The sequence below is a fragment of the Condylura cristata genome, unplaced genomic scaffold, assembly GCF_000260355.1.
Source record: "Condylura cristata isolate star-nosed mole 26May11 unplaced genomic scaffold, ConCri1.0 scaffold00011, whole genome shotgun sequence".
Classification (NCBI taxonomy): Eukaryota; Metazoa; Chordata; class Mammalia; order Eulipotyphla; family Talpidae; genus Condylura; species Condylura cristata.
In genome coordinates this window covers 20,952,191-20,969,172 of record NW_004567112.1, presented here as the reverse complement: position 1 = coordinate 20,969,172, position 16,982 = coordinate 20,952,191, and the positions used below count along the sequence as shown (strand labels likewise).

The window sequence follows — 16,982 nt, the reverse complement described above, 5'->3', positions numbered from 1 at the left end:
GAATTGGATAACTTATCCAATAGCTACTAAGTGGGTGAGATGGGATGCCAACCGTGCGTCTAGCTATCCAAGTTTATTTGGTTGAGACACTTTTACACCCAGCAAATTAACAAGTATTAAAACCCCTGATAGCGTTGACTTCATGAGCAGGTGAACTGCAATGAGGGAAGCTGATAGTCTTCAAAGATGGCCACAGTGAGTCCTCTCAAATGTGGGTGCTCAACTACTTCTCACATTAAAGGGGAGACTCTATGTTCTTCTCCTTGAAACTGGGCTGGTCTTTGGCTTGTTTGTACCAGTAGGGTGTGGTAGAAACAGCACTCTGGGATTTCTGAGGCTAGGCCTTATGTGGTCTCACTGCTTCTGCCTCCTCCCTCTAGGAAGCCAGCCACTATTTAGTTTAAAAAAAAAAAAAAAAACTCAGGTTACAATAGTTTCAACACTTGGTGAAAGGCCATGTGGAGAGAGGAGCCACATGTAGGCACACAGAGGCACTGGGCTGTGACATGCTGTGACACAGCTTTGCTGGCCTGCCCAAGCCTGCCCTGGTGCTGGTTGAATGAGTGGAAGGAGCGATCCCAGCCAACAGCAGCAGAAGAACCACCCACTGAACCCAGTCAACCCACAGACACTTAATGATAACAAATAACTGTGTGAAGTCACTAAAGTGGGGGATGGTTTTTAGGCAACAATGAATGACTGACATTGGGAAGGAGAGATGAGGTGTGGCTTTATATCAGGCAGTATGATGCCTACATTCTATTTGAATCCCCACACCAAATGGTTACTACAAAGTGCTGATGACATGTGGCCAAAGTAAGATGCCATGAGTTTACTAAATGTCTGGGGATCCTGAAAATGCGTAAATCAAAACACCTTTAAATAAGCAAAGTAGAAAATGATGGATCTGAGAGGCGGCTCTGCACATTGTTCCAGTAAGGTGACAGCTGCACAGATGTTTACATGTGTGTCATCCCCAGAGAAGTGCATGCGTGAACACATGTGTATGGAGAAAACATGCAAAATTATTAGCATCCATTACCTGGGGAGGGGTAGAGCGATGTCATGTGAAAAAAGAAGTGACGGAGGTGGCCAAATTCAAGGGAAGAAAGAAAAACAAAAGCCAAAGGACAACACTAAAAAAGTATATGATGGGTCTCACCTCTATGCATTGTGTGGCGGATACATGCATATGCATATGTCAAACAGAAGTTAAGATTAAAGCAATCACTGATGTCTGTATCCTCCCTACATAGGTAACCTCGCAACGCGGGATCATAGTATTTAAAAATGATTCCTTTTACTCCGTGTTAGTTTATGGAGAAGAAATAGCATGGATGGAATTACATGAAAGGAGAGTCTTTAGTCGCGGTGAGGCCAGCAGCCTCTCTCCTCTGGCCTAACTTCTAAACAGGAACAGTTTCTCCAAAAGTGAGAGGTGTCCGGTGAGATGCCATCCCGTAATATCCAACTAGATGGTCTTATAACTGGAGCACTGGACAAGACAGCTGAGCTGGGACCTCCGAGCAGGCCCTGCAGATAAGGCAGCCCAGCCCACAGCCAGTGCTCGGCCTCAGCCCCACCCACTACAGCCTTGGGCCTCCATCAGCTCTGCCTTTCCCAGCCTCACGCAGCCTTATTTCCCTGCCTTTACCCTCACGGGCTCGCATTCTTTCAGACACCTAGTTCTCAAAGCCTCATCATCCCCCTTCAAAAGCCTTAGGGAACTTGACTCGCAAGTCAAGTGCTAGAGAGAAAAGTCAAGTCTTGATCCCAGAGTGAACCGAAGGCCGCACAGTCCCTGAGCAACCAAGCACCGCTCTTCTATCCCCTTCTCTGGCAGCCAGCCCGCTCTGCTCAATAAGAGCACACCCTTTCATGCCCACAGACTGCAGTGTGCCAGCCCATAAGAAAGACAAAACTGGGCCCTCCCTGGCACACAGGTTAAAGCGCAGCACTATCCCCAGCCACTGCAGCACGAGTCCGATTCCTGGCCAGGGAGCTGACCCACGTAGCGCAGCAGAACTCTCCTGACCTGCCCACTGCTCCCCTCAGCAGTGCATTTCAGTACATCTGCCTGTTCTGTTCCCCACTCTGTCTCTGGTGAGTTTTCTCTCTCTCTCTCTCTCTCTCACACACACACACACACACCTCTGTTTCCCACTTCTTGTATGCATAAATAAATAAATATTAAAAAAAAGAAAGTCAAAACTACAAGAGGACACCCCCAAAGTCAGGAAAGAGGAAATTGGAATGACTGTTTCCCTGGTACAGGGTCCTTTTTGGAGTTGATGATCTGGAAATAGATCGTGGTGAAGGTTGCACAACATTGTGGATTGCACACAAATGGTACTGTTATGTTATTTGAGTCTACCACAGCTAAAATGTACAAAGTACCCAAAGGCCTGATGGGCCTTATATTACCCTGTCTGGCTTCCTGGCTGCTGGTGTTCGCGACAGTAATGTTCGGCCAGCTCTCAAATGGCTGCTCTTTGAGCCCACCTACAGAGACAAGAAGAGAAGAAACATGAGGAATCATCAGCCCTCCTGCACCCCAAAAAATGCCAGAACCACTGGTGCATCGGTGAAGATGCGTTCAACAAAAGTTGACAGCACCAATCAGGTGCTGTTTTAGACATGGGGGTAAAAAAGAACCTGCTTTTTTATAACCACATGCAAAACCCACAATTATCGTAGTATTGCATTCCTTGACTAGTCCAAGGCCGTTGGGGATCAAGTGCACTAAGTTAACAGGCAAAGCCCAACATCCGCATCAAAATCAGCTTCCTCATCCCCACCTCCAAAAGAAAGCCCGAAGGCAGTGAGACCCGCACCCAGTCTGGCTCTAGGATCCCCCTACTGGGGTGGGGAATGCAGGGCCTGGCATCAGCGCTGCTCCTGAACGTGTGATGTGGTCAGTGACTGCTACTACCTGGGCTTTCTCAGAGTCCTGGTTTCCTCTTGGGGAGAGGGACCTTTAAAAAGCCTTTCTGTTTACTTTATAAATCAGACCTGTACACACCGCCTCAGTCAAGGACATGGATGCTATATTTGTTAGTAGTCGTTGCCTATAAGCCAGGTTGACATCCACGCCACCAGGAGCATGGTCAAGCACTGACTATAATTACACCTGCTATGAGCCAGGCATGGCTCCAGGCACTGGGAGCCAGCAGTGAACAACAGAGGTGGGTGTGCTCGTTCTAAATGGATGGCTGCACAGCAAACAGTAGGTAAGAAAGTAAGGGAACAGGATTATTGCAGGTTCAGAAAATGCTCTAAAGATTAAATTCAGCATATGGTAGCAGCTGCTTAGAAGGTAGTCAAAGAAGAACCTTCTGGAAGGTGACCTAAGGGATTGAAATTTGAAAGACAAGAAGGAACATGTAGACCCAAGATATTGGCCACAGCAGCGCATCACCAGCTGAAGGCAGGGAGGAGAAAGAACCTGGACCACAATGAGCTTGCCACATGGAGGGGCCAGCTGTGGCGGGCAGGTGGTTGGGTGGAAGGCCAGCGAGGGTCCATGCGCAGATATGAAGGTTGTCGTTGGAAGCACGGTGGGCTGATGGATTAGATATTCGAGAGGTGCCACCAAAGGACTTTTGCATTTGGAGTTTGCACAGACAGGTGGACAGTGACACTAGAGAACAGACTGGAGAGCAATGTGTGTGTCCAGGATACACTACTGTCCATATGAAACCATGTTAAAGCCATGACAGGAAAATCTTGACTAATGCAGTTATTTCTTGTATAGAAATGTGCAGCATGTTTACACCCAAGTTTGCTCATGCCCCTTCTTCCCTGATTCGAACACTCTGGTCGACAGTGTGTAAGCCCATTTCACAGAGGACAGAACGAAATGATTAGCACAGGTTTGCCCAGCCCGTCAGAAAAGCCGAGGGCCTGGGACGGTCTCTGGGGCGCAAGTCCAGCAAACCGGCCTCCGGAGCTGCTTGACCAAGAGTCCTAATGAGCAGGGAACCCCAAGTCCTGGCCCCAGACAACCGCAGGAGACAGCCCTATGGCCCTGCACCCCAGCGCCTGACACAGGCCACCTCTTTCCTACAGAGGCCGTGGCGCTGGCAGTGGCCCAGGCGCGCGCTGATATTTTCGTCTGCCTCCATCCTGCTCGTCCTGCTGCCTTTCTGGCCAAGTCAGAATCCACTCACACACTCCCTGCAGCTGCCGGGGTGTTCGCTGCCAGCTCCCAGCCCTCTGGGTATTCTTCCAGTTGCGATATCATTTCCTCTCAGGCTAAAGGTCAGGGGAAATCCTGATGGTATGAACATTGCTGGCCAGCAGAGGAATGTGCCATGTGTGGAGCTATGAGGCCTGGAACTAAGGCCTGGGACTAGCTTAGCTTTTGCTGGGCTGTAGGACAGTGGATAAGAGCAGGGGGTCAATACTTTTCATCTGTTAAATGGGCTGTTGCAAGGCCCAAATGAGGTAATGGGTTTGCTCAGGCACTCACTCATTCAACAAATATTTACCCAACACCTGCTACATGCCAGATGCTGTTTCTGCTGCTTGGGATACGACAGTGAACAAACTCTACCCTGACCTCATGGAAATTATATTCTGACGGCGGATAGGACAGAAAACGATAAACAAATAGGCAACTAAGTATGCAAGTCGGTTGTTAAGAAAGGCTGTGAAGAAAATGAATGAGGGTGAAGGGAACAGGGAAAGCTTGGGATGAGGGGCTGCGTAGCATGTGAGGCAGAGATTCAGAAACCTGAAGAAAGTAGGGAGAGAGTCTGCAGATGTCTGAGGAAGAACAATCTACACGGAGGAAACAGTAGGTGCAAAGGCCCTGGGGTGGGAGTGTGGCTGGCAGGAGGGAGGTGGGTATGCCTGGAATGGAATGAACAAGGAAAAGAGAAGGTGCTGAGGTGATGTGGTCAGTGGCTTAGAAGGTCTACAGGATGGGGTTCTGTGGGGCCCTGTGGCAATTTCCAGCATCTCAGCTTTTATTCTGATAGATCTAGATGGGAAACAGAAGACATCAAAGGGCTTTGTCACTGCACCAGCTCTGAATGTGACTGAGGTTACTAGTCGTGGGCATGGGGTGGGGGGCACGGGAGCTGGTCTTGAAAGGGTGTTCCATATAACCCTAGCATGGAGGGATAGTGAGTTGAGGCTTGCTTGCCTCCTGCCAAGTAAAAAAGTAAAATCTATAAGGATACCTGAGAAGCCCTGGTTCAAGGTTATTCAGAGTCTGTGTTGAGGGAGCAAAGTGCAGGAGAGACTGACTGACCCTCAGCTCTGCAGCAGGCAGGAGGGCAGGGGTCAAGGGCTTCTCTGGGTTCTTTGGTACTTGGTTATAACTGGAGCAAAAACTTTGGCGCTGGGGCGAGACCAGTGCTTCTCAGAAGGCGGAAGGGGAAAAGAATCGGTGTTTACTAAGGGCTGGTTGTGAACACTGACCACCGTGCTAAGAACAGTTTCTTGCCTTGACTTTTGTTATTCTAGCTTCATAAAGACCCACAGACAGAGGGTTATAAACATGCCCATATCAGAGATGATCTCCAAATCTATTGGAAATAAGGCTCCCAGAGGTGAAGTGACTTGCCGTCTTGAGGGCAGGGATGGCTAGTAATGACAGCTGGGGGTGGCTCCTGCAGGACCCCCTCTTTCCTGTCACTTCTCAGATTGAGCAACAACAGGTAGGGTTCCCGGGAGGGTCCGGTGATTCCCAAGGCATCCAGGCATTGTCCAGGAGTGAGGACGTCCAAAGTCGGTAACGAGGTTGGGGCCGTGGGCAGGTAGATTCGCACTTCTCTTCTGTCACTCTTACTGGCAAGACACTCGAGCACTTTTTTCTTACAAGGGCCACAAATCTTATGCTTCCAGTACAGTTAAGCCTAAAATCAACGAGGAGTTAATATGGCCTGACCACCCCCTAGCAGAAGCCCTTGTGAGGCACCCCGCTGACCTTGGGAGATGCTCCAAATTCTACCGGGGCTGAGGGGCTCCTATGATGGGACCCTCTGGCCTCCCCTAGCTGGTGCCTAGGCGCATCTCACTACTCACCCCACCCTTGCTCTGTGCTCGGCCACCCAAAATCCTTACAGCACCTTGGATGTCCATTACCCTGTTACTGGTGCATCTTCCTCAGCCACACTCCTCTTCACCTGGCCATATCCTACTGGTCCTTCAAGGCTCGGCTTGGCCACCACTTCCTTTGGGAAGCTACCCCATTGCTCCTCCCAGGTTAGATGCCTCGCCCTCTGTGAGCCCACAGAACCCTAAGCTTATTCACACCCCTCATCGGAAAGTGTTGGGATCTCCTGTTTACTTGATGATCTCCGCCCCCCCCCCCACGCTGGTCTTTACTTTTTATCATCTTGGAAAAAAGGACACTGTCTTGTCCAATATGACTATGTGTCTTAAACATAGACAGTAGGATGGATGGACTGATGGACTTATGGACAGACTGCTGGCTGAATGGGTGGGTCGGTGGATGAGGTAGACAGTGCTTAAACAGAACTCAATCATTTCTCATCCAGCCAAACAGATGGAAAGTTCATCTTCATCTGCTTTTACGAAGGGAAGAGAGCGATCTTTTTGGAACGATGGTTCTCACCCACTTGCGCTTGGGAACTTCTTTAGAAAAATATTGATGCCTGGATCCCATCTACAGAGGTTCTTATTTAATTGGTTTGGCCTTAGGATTTTTAAATATTCCCATGTGGCAGCCAAGGTTGTGATTCACTGTTCAAAGAACCTCATCTTGGGATAGTTTCTTACAACCAACTTTTCTCCCTCCCAAGCTCACCAAGGATGGAAGACGTGGAGCTGGAGACAGACACATCAAACACTAAGAAAAGCCGTCTCTCATGTCTCCATGAGTGGGAGGCATAGCCGTTTCAGTCAAAGCAAGAGTAAGACAGGTGTGACTGTGGCTGTCCCTGCAGCCTTAGGGACCATGGGACGAGGGAGAGGACGAGGGAGAGAGACAGAGCGTGATGCAGAGAAGACTGGGGCTGCAGAGGAGGGTGCAGTCAAGGTGGGGGGATATTTTTATCCCCTTGGGTGTGAGGGCAAGACAAAAAAATTTGGAAAAAATACATATATGTGTATATACTTGATCTTTGGTTAATTACCTCTTCAGTGAGAGGCTATGCAAAGACCTTGTAGATTTCATTAGTCACAGGGGTTTATTCAAACGTCTCCTTTGCATAAGAAACCCAGGCTTACAGCTGGTCTCTGGGAAAGAATGCCCTCCAGGCCTTGAAAAGAGAGCTCCAGGCCTGTCCATGCTCTCACTGAAACACAGCAGAGGTCAGCGGCCCTGATGCTTGGGGCCAGGCTGAAATGTTTCTATCCAGCATTTGCAATTCAATCCCACAGTTTCCTTTATGGAACAATTCACTAAATTCAGAGTTGTTCTTTTTTCTAATTCACCATATAATTCACCTCCCAAGTTCAATTAAGAAGCAATCTGTTAGCAACTTTGGGAGCAAGCTGCTTTTCTTTGGGAAAGCCCAATTTTCTTCCGCTGGCAACAAAAAGTGGCTTATTTATATGCATCATAGGAGACATTGATGTACATACATGCCCCTCCACCATAATTAATGAAATATTAACTATCTACATCCAAAGACATCTAGGCAGAAGAGATGCATGTTTGTAAGTTCCATTGATCAATATTGCTCCTTTAAATGTATGCTCACTGCTATGACTATGAATTAAAATTTAATATGGTAATTAATTAATACAATTTTATGTTAGTTATTCCTTTCACTCCCTCATTCATAGAGCCTAACATTACTTGGTCCTTGGTTTGCTTAAATACAACAATAAGACGCCATTTTGAAATTATTTAGTTACTCTTCATACATTAGCTATTTCATTCATAAGCCAACCCTAAAGTGGGTATTATCACTATTCTACATACAGGGTAACTGAAGCTAGAGCAGTTAAGATATTGCTGGGGACCTGGAGCCACTGTATGGAGAGGCTGAGATTTTCTTCAGATCAATCTGGAGTCAAAATATTCATCACATGTAAAGTAACTCAGCCAGAAAAACCTTAGTTTTTGTGCTTACTTTTTAATACCAATATTTATAGCTCTGACCCATCCAAGGTAAGCCCAGCATGAAGCTGCTTTACGTTACTCTAAGAAAAAAGAAAAAAATCTCCAGCACAAAATGCTAAAAATCACGTCAATGCTAGCACCCACTTTGGGCAGCACAGTGCTGGGTTCCTGGAGGGGGCAGATGGACGGCCCACCTTCACGGGCTTCATGCTTCCAGTGGCTGCAGGAACATGCACAACAAACAATGAGGTCATTTCATGAGGGAGCAAGCTCTTGGGAGAAAACAGTTTTATGAAAGAGAATGCCGGAGCAGAGCTCAGGAAAGTTCTCTCGGAGTAGCAGGCATATGTTCTAAAATCTAAATGAGGAAAGGGACATGCCCATCAAGGGAGAGTATTCCAGAAACAACAATAACAACAACAAACTGAAAAATTCCCAAAGGAAAATAAGAGTCTGATGTGGCTGGAGCTCAGGTGAACAGAAGCAAAGTGTGGAGGCCCAGAAGATGACAGGCCAGCGGATGCAGGGCCTTCAAGTCTATACAACCATCTTAACTTGCCATGCCCTTTGGTCATGTCATCTGCACAATTCCATGAGCAGATTGAGGCTCAGCATGAAGTTGCTCAGGGTCACCCAGCAGTGAGTAAGTGAATTTGCATTCCAAGGCAGGCCCACCTGACTCCTGTTCTCTCACTGACTCCCGTTCTCCCACCTGACACCCATTCTCCCACCTCACTCCCGTTCTCCCACTGACTCTATTTCTCCCACCTCACTCCCGTTCTCCCACTGACTCTAGTTCTCCCACCTCACTCCCGTTCTCCCACTGACTCTAGTTCTCCCACCTGACTCCCGTTCTCCCACCTGACTCCCGTTTTCCCACCTGACTCCAGGTCTCCCACTGACTCCAGGTCTCCCATCTGACTCCCGTTCTCCCACCTGACTCCCGTTCTCCCACTGACTCCCGTTCTTCCACCTGATTCCTATTCTCCCACTGACTCCCGTTCTCCCACTGACTCCAGTTCTCTAACTCCTGCCCTGATGCCATGCAGGCACAGGTATGTCTGAACAAGAATCCCACGCAAGGCCAATGGAAGGAACATCTGGACACCTCTGTCAGAAAACTACCTGCAAGCACAGCAGCTCGGCTGAGGTTTTAATTCTCATTAGGAAATAACAGGCAAATGGCCCTTAACAAGTTGATTTGAGCGACCACTCCTGCAATCAGTGTGCAATCCTGAGCAGCTGGGCGCCAAGCAATGTTGCTATCTATGCCAAATTCCAAATGCTACAGAAGGGAAAGAGAAAATGAGTTGAAAGATCATTGCCAGTTTTTGTTAATGAAATGATTGAATACTGGCAAGTGTATAATAAAATGGGAAATTTTACACACTGCCGGTGGAAAAGGAATATAAATTGGTAACATTTTATGAGGTAATTTAGCAAACTATCCCAGTCTTTTCAAACAGGCAATAACATGACTTGGCTCTCTGACTGTATGACTCCTTGATCTGCACTACAGATGTCAACGAAGACAAAGGATGTTGATTCCAACATTTTTTAGGATAGAGACAGACTACAAGACCCCTGAGAGGGGGCGGTAAAAGTGAATTATGAAGTAAAGGAATAAATGTAATCTTTTAAACTATTCTAGAAGAAGGTTCATTGAGTGTTCATATTAGAGGTTAAAAAAGAAACAGATTAGGGAATAATATCCAGTATGAACCCAAAATGGAAAGAACTATGGTCTGGAATTACCCACAGTGTCCATTCTGACTGTCTCTGGTTGGTGATTTTTAGGTAACTTTAATTTTCTTTTATGTTTTTTGGAATCTGCACCGTATTCAGCATGTTACTTTTATCATCAGGAAATAAAAGGATGTTCAAAAAGAATGAGATTACAGCATCCACACACCCTTTGCCTAAGAACATGTGCTCTACGCTTCGTCGTGTTGCTCACACACACACAAACACACACACACACAGACGGTTGCTGTGGAAACCTTTTCCTGTGGGAACGAAACATAGTCGTGTTTGTGCAGATGGAAAAGTTGTGGTCCAATCTTTTTTCTGCTTTTCTGCTCTGACCACAGAAAGAAAAAATGAGTCCACATCTTGGCAAACAGAAGAAAGGAAAGCTCATGGAGGAGAATGCAGGAGGGCCTGGCAGGACCTTCTCTCAGATGCCGCTGGGTGGACTCTTCCGGGATCCTCTCCGGTCAGTGACCTGGCTCCCACCTGTGCCTTGGCACTAGCGGGTGAGACCTCGGAATGTGTTCGGGTCCCAGGAGGAAGGCCACAGGAGGCTTCTTCATCTCCCATTCTTCTACATCTCAGCTCTCTTCCCGGAGTCTCCAGTCTGGTCTTCATTTCACCTGGCATCAGATCTTTTACCTGGCATTGGACCCTTGCCTGTGGGCTGCCGCTATGGTGCAGGCTTCCCTCCCCTGGATTCCAGCTTTTAGGGCTCCAAGTATTCTTGGACACGTGACTCACATCTTTATGCCCAGGCAACCCTGGCTTCTTTGCTGTCTCCATCACGTGTTACCACAAAACAAACCACCGTCCAAAGCGAGTGAGCTGAGACACCACCCTTTTGTGCCTGCTCCTGATCTTGGATGCCAGAAGTCAGGGAAAAGAACAAACATCGCTGGCTGGTCCCTGCTCAACAGTGTCTGGGACCAGAGCTGACCCCTCGCAGGGTGTGAGGTGCTAAGGGGTTCACGGATCACATGCCGGAGGCCTCAGTTCTTTTCCAGGGGGCCTCTCCACGTGATTCTCTGGCAGGCTCTTGTTTCGTGGGGCTCAGGGGCACCATTCCAAAAAGATGAGACCCAGTGTGCAAGCAGCTTCAAGCTTCTGCCTATATTGTGCTGTCTGGATTTCCGTAGGCCCAGTAAAGGCACCCACCATGCTGGGCAAGGGGACGACGTGGCCAGGTAAGGTTTCTGGGGGAGCACAGGTCCAACAGCCCACAAATTGCTGGTCTCTGTATATGCAGGGTTCACATACATGGGGGGGGAGCTGCAAGATGCATGGGGGAGGGGCATGGGTTCCAGACTCACACTGCTCAGATGTGTACCTTGCCATTACCAGTTACTGCTCTTAAGTCACCTCAGCTCCTGCTGTTTCAGTTTCCTCATCCATAAAATGGGGCTAAGAAGGTTCACTCATAGGGTGTTATGAATATTAGAAGAGAGACTATATACAAGACACAGAATGACACCTGGCTCACAATCAGTCCTTGTTAGTTAGTGGCGATAGTGAAAACTGTGCTGAACTCTGAAGGAGGAGAAAGGGAAGAAACCAGAAGCCACAAGGCAAAACATTTTCTACCTCAAGCAACACAAGTCATGGAAAACATTCAAGTCTCCTAAAAGCAGACTCAGTAAGACCACATTTAGGCTGAGACTTCATTGACCGCAACGGGAGTCAGTGGGAAGAAGGCATCACACTGTATCTCCGTGTGGAGCTTCCTTAAGGGCCTGCCTATGGCTGCTGGCCACAGACATGAGGATCCCCAGGGGGAAAGGGAGGGTGGTGAGGGGGGGAGGGGGAGAAGGGGGAGATGGAGGGGCACAATGAACTGTGGTGGGAGAGCTACAGGAGAGGAAACACTGTCAAAATAGTAATGAGGGCATAAAACTATGGTACTTCATTAAATTAAAAAATAGTTGAGATGGCCCTCCGTGGTGGCGTAGTGGGTTAAAGCACTGCACTGAGAAGCTAAAGCCACTTCCGCATGAGTTCGATCCCCGCCTGCCCGAGAGGTGACCACATGGCGTGGCAGACCTCTCCTGACCCGCCCGCTGCTCCCCTCAGCAGTGTGCTTCGTCGATTTGCCTGTTCTGCTCCCCACTGTCTCTGGTGAAGCCTCTCACCACCCCTCAGCCTCTGGCCTGTACCCCAGTTCTGTATGTACAAATAAATAAATCTTTAAAAAAAATAGTTGAGATATCAAATAACCGTTAAAAAATTAACTGAAGATGTACTTTAAGAAAAGACCTCTGTGACTAGGTTACACACCGTCACCTCATTTTCCCCAGGAGTGGAGCTGATTGGCCAGATGGGCAAGCGCCATTCCCGGCTAGTAGGTCCCAAGTTGCAGACAAGAGCGTCACTGCGGAAGCTAATGTTGTGCATGGGGAACCATGTGTATGCCAAGGACAGTCGCTACTTCTGTGCATGTTCTCATTTAATTCCCAGCACGGTCCTGTGAGGCAGGGACTAGTACCAGCTTTAGTTACACATGAGAGAATTAAGACTTGGGAAACTTTAAGTAACTCACCCACAGTTAGACAGCAAGAGGTAAAGTCCCAGATGCACCCCCTGGCTGGTGAGACTTCTCTGGTGCCTTTAAAATACAGAACTAGGGAATCCAACCTTAAACACTGATAGCAAATGCCCCACTAGATAATGTCAGTGAAATCTCAGCTGCCTCCTCTCTGACTGCTAGATGACATCCCCACTGACGGGTGGGAGCTGCTCTAGACACACTCAGTGGGCGCTCTCAGTCCCCAAACCCGAGGGCTTGGGTTAGACCAAGCTCGGGAGCAGAAGCACTCCCTCCCAAGCACAAACTCCCAAGCTGAGTTCAGAACCAATGGGTCCCTCAGTGGCCACCTTGGGCCAGGTGTCACCACCAGCCTTGAGTCAATCCTGTCTCACAGTGCCCAGGCCATGTGGGACACACAGCAGTGAAGCAGACACTGCTCTTCCCATGAGAGCCGTGAGGCACCGCGGAACTCACTCCCGATGTTTAAGTCACGGTGGGCTTCCAGGAGGTGGCAGTGAAGGACAAGAAGGGTTTCAAGTAGCGGTGAAGAAGCTGGGCAAGATAGATCATAGAAGGGAAGCAGCTCGCCCAGCTGGGTAGCACGGTGTTTTGGTTTTTTACCTGAGTGGTCTTTGTCAAGATGCCTCATTTCTCAAAACCTCAGTTTTGGAGATTCCTCAAAATGGATACAATAGGGTCTAACTTTCAGGTTATGATCAACATCAAATCTGGTGCTGGGCACACTGTAAGGCTCACTGATGACTCTTGCAGGTGACCTCAGGAGACCTCAACCTCCGGTGTCTTGGTGACCTAAGCTCTGGCTAGGACCTTGCTGTACTAACCTCCCTGTCTCCCCCACAGGGAGATCTCCCGAGACACTTGTTTGCCACACCCAGGCCTCCCCCAATTCAGAACAGATTCAACTGGCCTGTCTCTGCCCCACCTCGGTGAGGCACATCCCAGTTTCACTCAGAAGGAAAGGGAGAGAGGGAGGAGAAGACAGATAATAAAGAAGGAGCCACCCTTCCCCTCAGAGCAGCCACTGACCCCTGAACTTTCAGTGGTGTTGGCTCTTTTGTGTTCTGCAAGCTGCAGAGGGTAACTGCAGGCACAGAGTGGGGTCTACAGGGCCTCACCTACACACAAACGTCTAGAAGCTTCTGAGCATGCGCTTTTAAAGCAGGCAGCAGAGAAATACTAGGGAGGCAAAGGGTAGAGGGAGGATGGTCAGCCATCAACCCCCTGCTGATGGTGAGGCAGGAAGGGAGCATGAAGAGAGACCAATTAAACTCTTTCCTGAGATGCTAGAGGCCCGAATTTGGATCTAAAACCTAAATGCATAAGAGGAAGATTCTAGAATCTTCTCAGCACTCGTTTATTTCCTCTGGGGCTCACTGAGCATTATCAGCAATCATCTCATTTATTTGCTAGTGTTCATCACCCGCCTCCCCCACACCCTCTAATACACAAACTCCATCTTCTTCACTGATGAATCCCCAGGCCTGGGCCAGGGCCAGGCTCATAGGAGGAGCTGTTTCTGGGAGGGAGGAGGAGGGAAAGGAGCTGCAGGATGTGAAGCCATCTCCAGCAAGAAGTGCTGACCCCCTGGAGAGTGGCAGGATGGGGGGGGGGGAGGGTCATTCCTTGGGACTCAGCAGGAGATGGAAAGGAGCCAGAGGGTCTTACTCAGTCCACTTGCCTATTCTTCACATTGAAATATAATAGAAAAGGAAGTTTCAGAGGACTGGTGCAGAAGAGTCAACTTAACACATTTGGGGTAACTTTAATAGGAAATGGGTATACAGTAGGAAATGGGTATAAGTGCAAGAAAAGAATTATACATTTGTATTGCAATTTGTAAAAACAGCAGTCAGTTAAAGAAGAGCTGGACCATATTTTACCTTTGGGATGAATCAGGTAAATGTAAGTGTGCCAGCTCCCCCAAATGAAGTTAGGGGTTCAAAGTGATCATGTTTCAAATTCTAAGATTTTGTTGGGATTCCTAGAATTCTGTGGAAAAGTAGTCCTCAAATTTAACTAAAAAAATAAATAAATAAACAGGGCCCTCCCTGGTGGCGCAGTGGGTTAAAGCACAGCACTAAGAAGTTAAATCCTATGCATCAGTTCGATCCCCGCCTGCCCCAGAGGTGACCCACATGGCGCAGCAGACCTCTCCTGGCCTGCCGGCTACTCCCCTCAGCAGTGTACTTCGTCGATCTGCCTGTTCTGCTCCCCACTCTGTCTCTAGTAAAGTCTCTCACCGCCCCTGCACCTCTGGCTTATACCCCAGTTCTGTATGTATAAATAAATATATCTTTCAAAAAAAAAAACTTTAAAACTTTTGCATATTGGAAAGACAAATCCCCTATAACGGAAACCAGTCACCCATAGAAAGGGGACTATGGCCACTGTGTTATTAGATAAATAGCTCCTACAAGCCACTAAAAGCAACTTTGTACTCAACAGACTCATGGATAAAGGAAATTAGTCATAGAAGAAAAATCTAGTAGGAGGTAGTGCTATAGACGTTTAACCCACAGAAATGAACCTACAGAAGCAGCAAAAGATATTCATGGTAATAATCATGTGGAGCCCATTGGAAGTGGGATCTTCATGTTGTGAAATCATTTATTCATCAAAGTTGGTCAACAGCTAAAATGTGTCTGTCACAGACAAGGTACAGGACAGCGTGCATCCAAGAATTCACAGGGCTCACAATCCAGCCAGGGAGAAAAGAAGAAATTGGGAGGCTGCCTGGAGGAGGAAGGGGCAGAGGGTGAGAGCTCAAACTTCCCGGGAGAGAATCCCAAGTCCCACTGGAGTCCGACCCAAAGGCCTTACCAGCTCTCTCTCACCTTCTGCCCCACCCTGCCTGAGGGGCTCTGATCTCCCACTCCAGTCCTTGCCCTTTGCCTCACTGGCCTGGCTTCTCGTTGTCCAGAGAGGAGCCAGGAAGGAAGGGACACCCCAGACCATGATAAAAGGGCGCTTACACTCGGGGCGCTCAGGGGTTGAGCTATTTTCACTTCAGGTAACAGTTAAAAAGAGGCACGTTTTTGTCTTCACAGAAAATTCTAGAAGGGTTTTATCACATGGCCTTTGCACAGAGACCAATAAAAATGTACAGATGTCCTAAAGGGCCACCCCCTGAACTGGATGACAGAAAGGGTGGCAAGGTGCTCAGAAAACCATAGAAAGGAAGGGGCCAACCCCACCCCGCCAGCCTCTCCCACTCCCTAAAAGGAGGGAGAAGAGGAACAGAAAGTGGGGAGACGGGGAGAGTAGCTTGCAGGGCCACGGGCTGTCTGTCACCTTTTGGGACAGAGGTCAACTTGCTTCTGGAAGAACTGTAGAGCGGGGGTGGGGGGGGAACCCACCCCCTTTAAGAACTGGTGGAGGTAAACGAGGTTAAGGTTTCCAGGCTGACTGAGGGTGTTTTCAGTGAAGTGTACTGACCTCTTAGTGGTACAGCAGTCAGGACCTGGCAATGATTCTATCCCACTGGTGCTCTAGGCTGGGAAGAACCTGTTTTGATGCCAACACATGTGATAGGCCGTAGACTTTCTCTGCAGCACACTGAGTGTGCTCTGTTCGTCTTTCTACACTTACCCCGGAGCCCTCCAATGCATATTACAAGCAGGCGCCAGAGATTCAAAGTTCAGAGAAAAGAAAAAAGAGGCCCCCAAGCAGGCTCTTCGCCCAGACTACCCGGCAATGGCTGCAGCTCTAGGACGCCCCCTCCCGGTGGGGGAGAAGTGGCCCTGGCCAGAGTCATGGGACCTGAGTTCGGGCCCGAGGGTGGTCCCCCTTACCTACTGGCCCCAAATGGAAACTCAAATGCCTAGAATTGGGGGCCAAGGAAAGAACGCATCAGAGTGAAGGAGGTGGCGGCCCCGGTGAACAGGGAGCAACAGAGCAAGCACAGGCACCTGCTCTCCCCGCCCGTCGTTACCACCCCACGGGCCTTCGGCATGCGCCTGGCTGGAGCTGCCTGGCCAGACATTCTCGCTTTTCAAGAGAAGCCAGAGTTCTGGGTTTTTATGAGAAATCTGATTTTTAAATGCCGGCAGTAAATTTTTAAAACAATTTAAACACGACAAAACAAACAAAACACATCTGCAGACCAGATTTGGCTGATGGGCTGACTCCGTAGGCCCTCTGAGAGCAGCGTGAATGGGAAAGGCGTGCAGCTAGGGGGCCAGTGTCACAGAAGACAGGAAATCCTCTGGCAGAGGCAGACTGGGTCCAGGCATGCTCGCGGGTGACGGGAGTGCGGGAGGCAGGAGGCAGGGAGCCGCAGGAGAGGGCGTGGGGCTGGACAGAGCGCAGAGGCTCAGGGCCAAGGCCAGCTGGGACTTTTCTCTTGAAGTTAGTGGGCAAACAGGCTCGTCAAAGGAAACCAAAGAGAAATGAGATGATCAGAAATGCAGGCTGCGATTCCACTGGCAACTCCTCCGGCATCATCACCTCCTCCTTCTGGACTTCCTTGCAAACCACAGAAATAATGACCTGCAGACCTTGGCGTAAACAGCCCCAGAAGAATGTGACTCTGCCCTGTACACCAGCCACAGGTTTGTGCACTGTGAAGCCACGTGTGACAGTCACACCGCAGGGCCCCCGCTGCCCCTCAGTCAGCACCCCCAGCGTCCCTCGGTCAGCCATGGGCTA

The 16,982-nt window shown here is 49.0% G+C and overlaps 1 protein-coding gene across 1 annotated transcript in view; it reads right to left on the bottom strand.

Moving 5' to 3' along the window:
- The window catches only part of TLL2 (tolloid-like 2), a 104,849-nt gene that overhangs the window by 51,534 nt on the left and 36,333 nt on the right, over positions 1-16,982 (bottom strand). Inside the window, exon 4 of the mRNA XM_004681026.2 lies at positions 2,425-2,502. Coding sequence (XP_004681083.1) covers positions 2,425-2,502 — 78 coding nt within the window. The remainder of the gene's footprint in view (positions 1-2,424; positions 2,503-16,982) is intronic.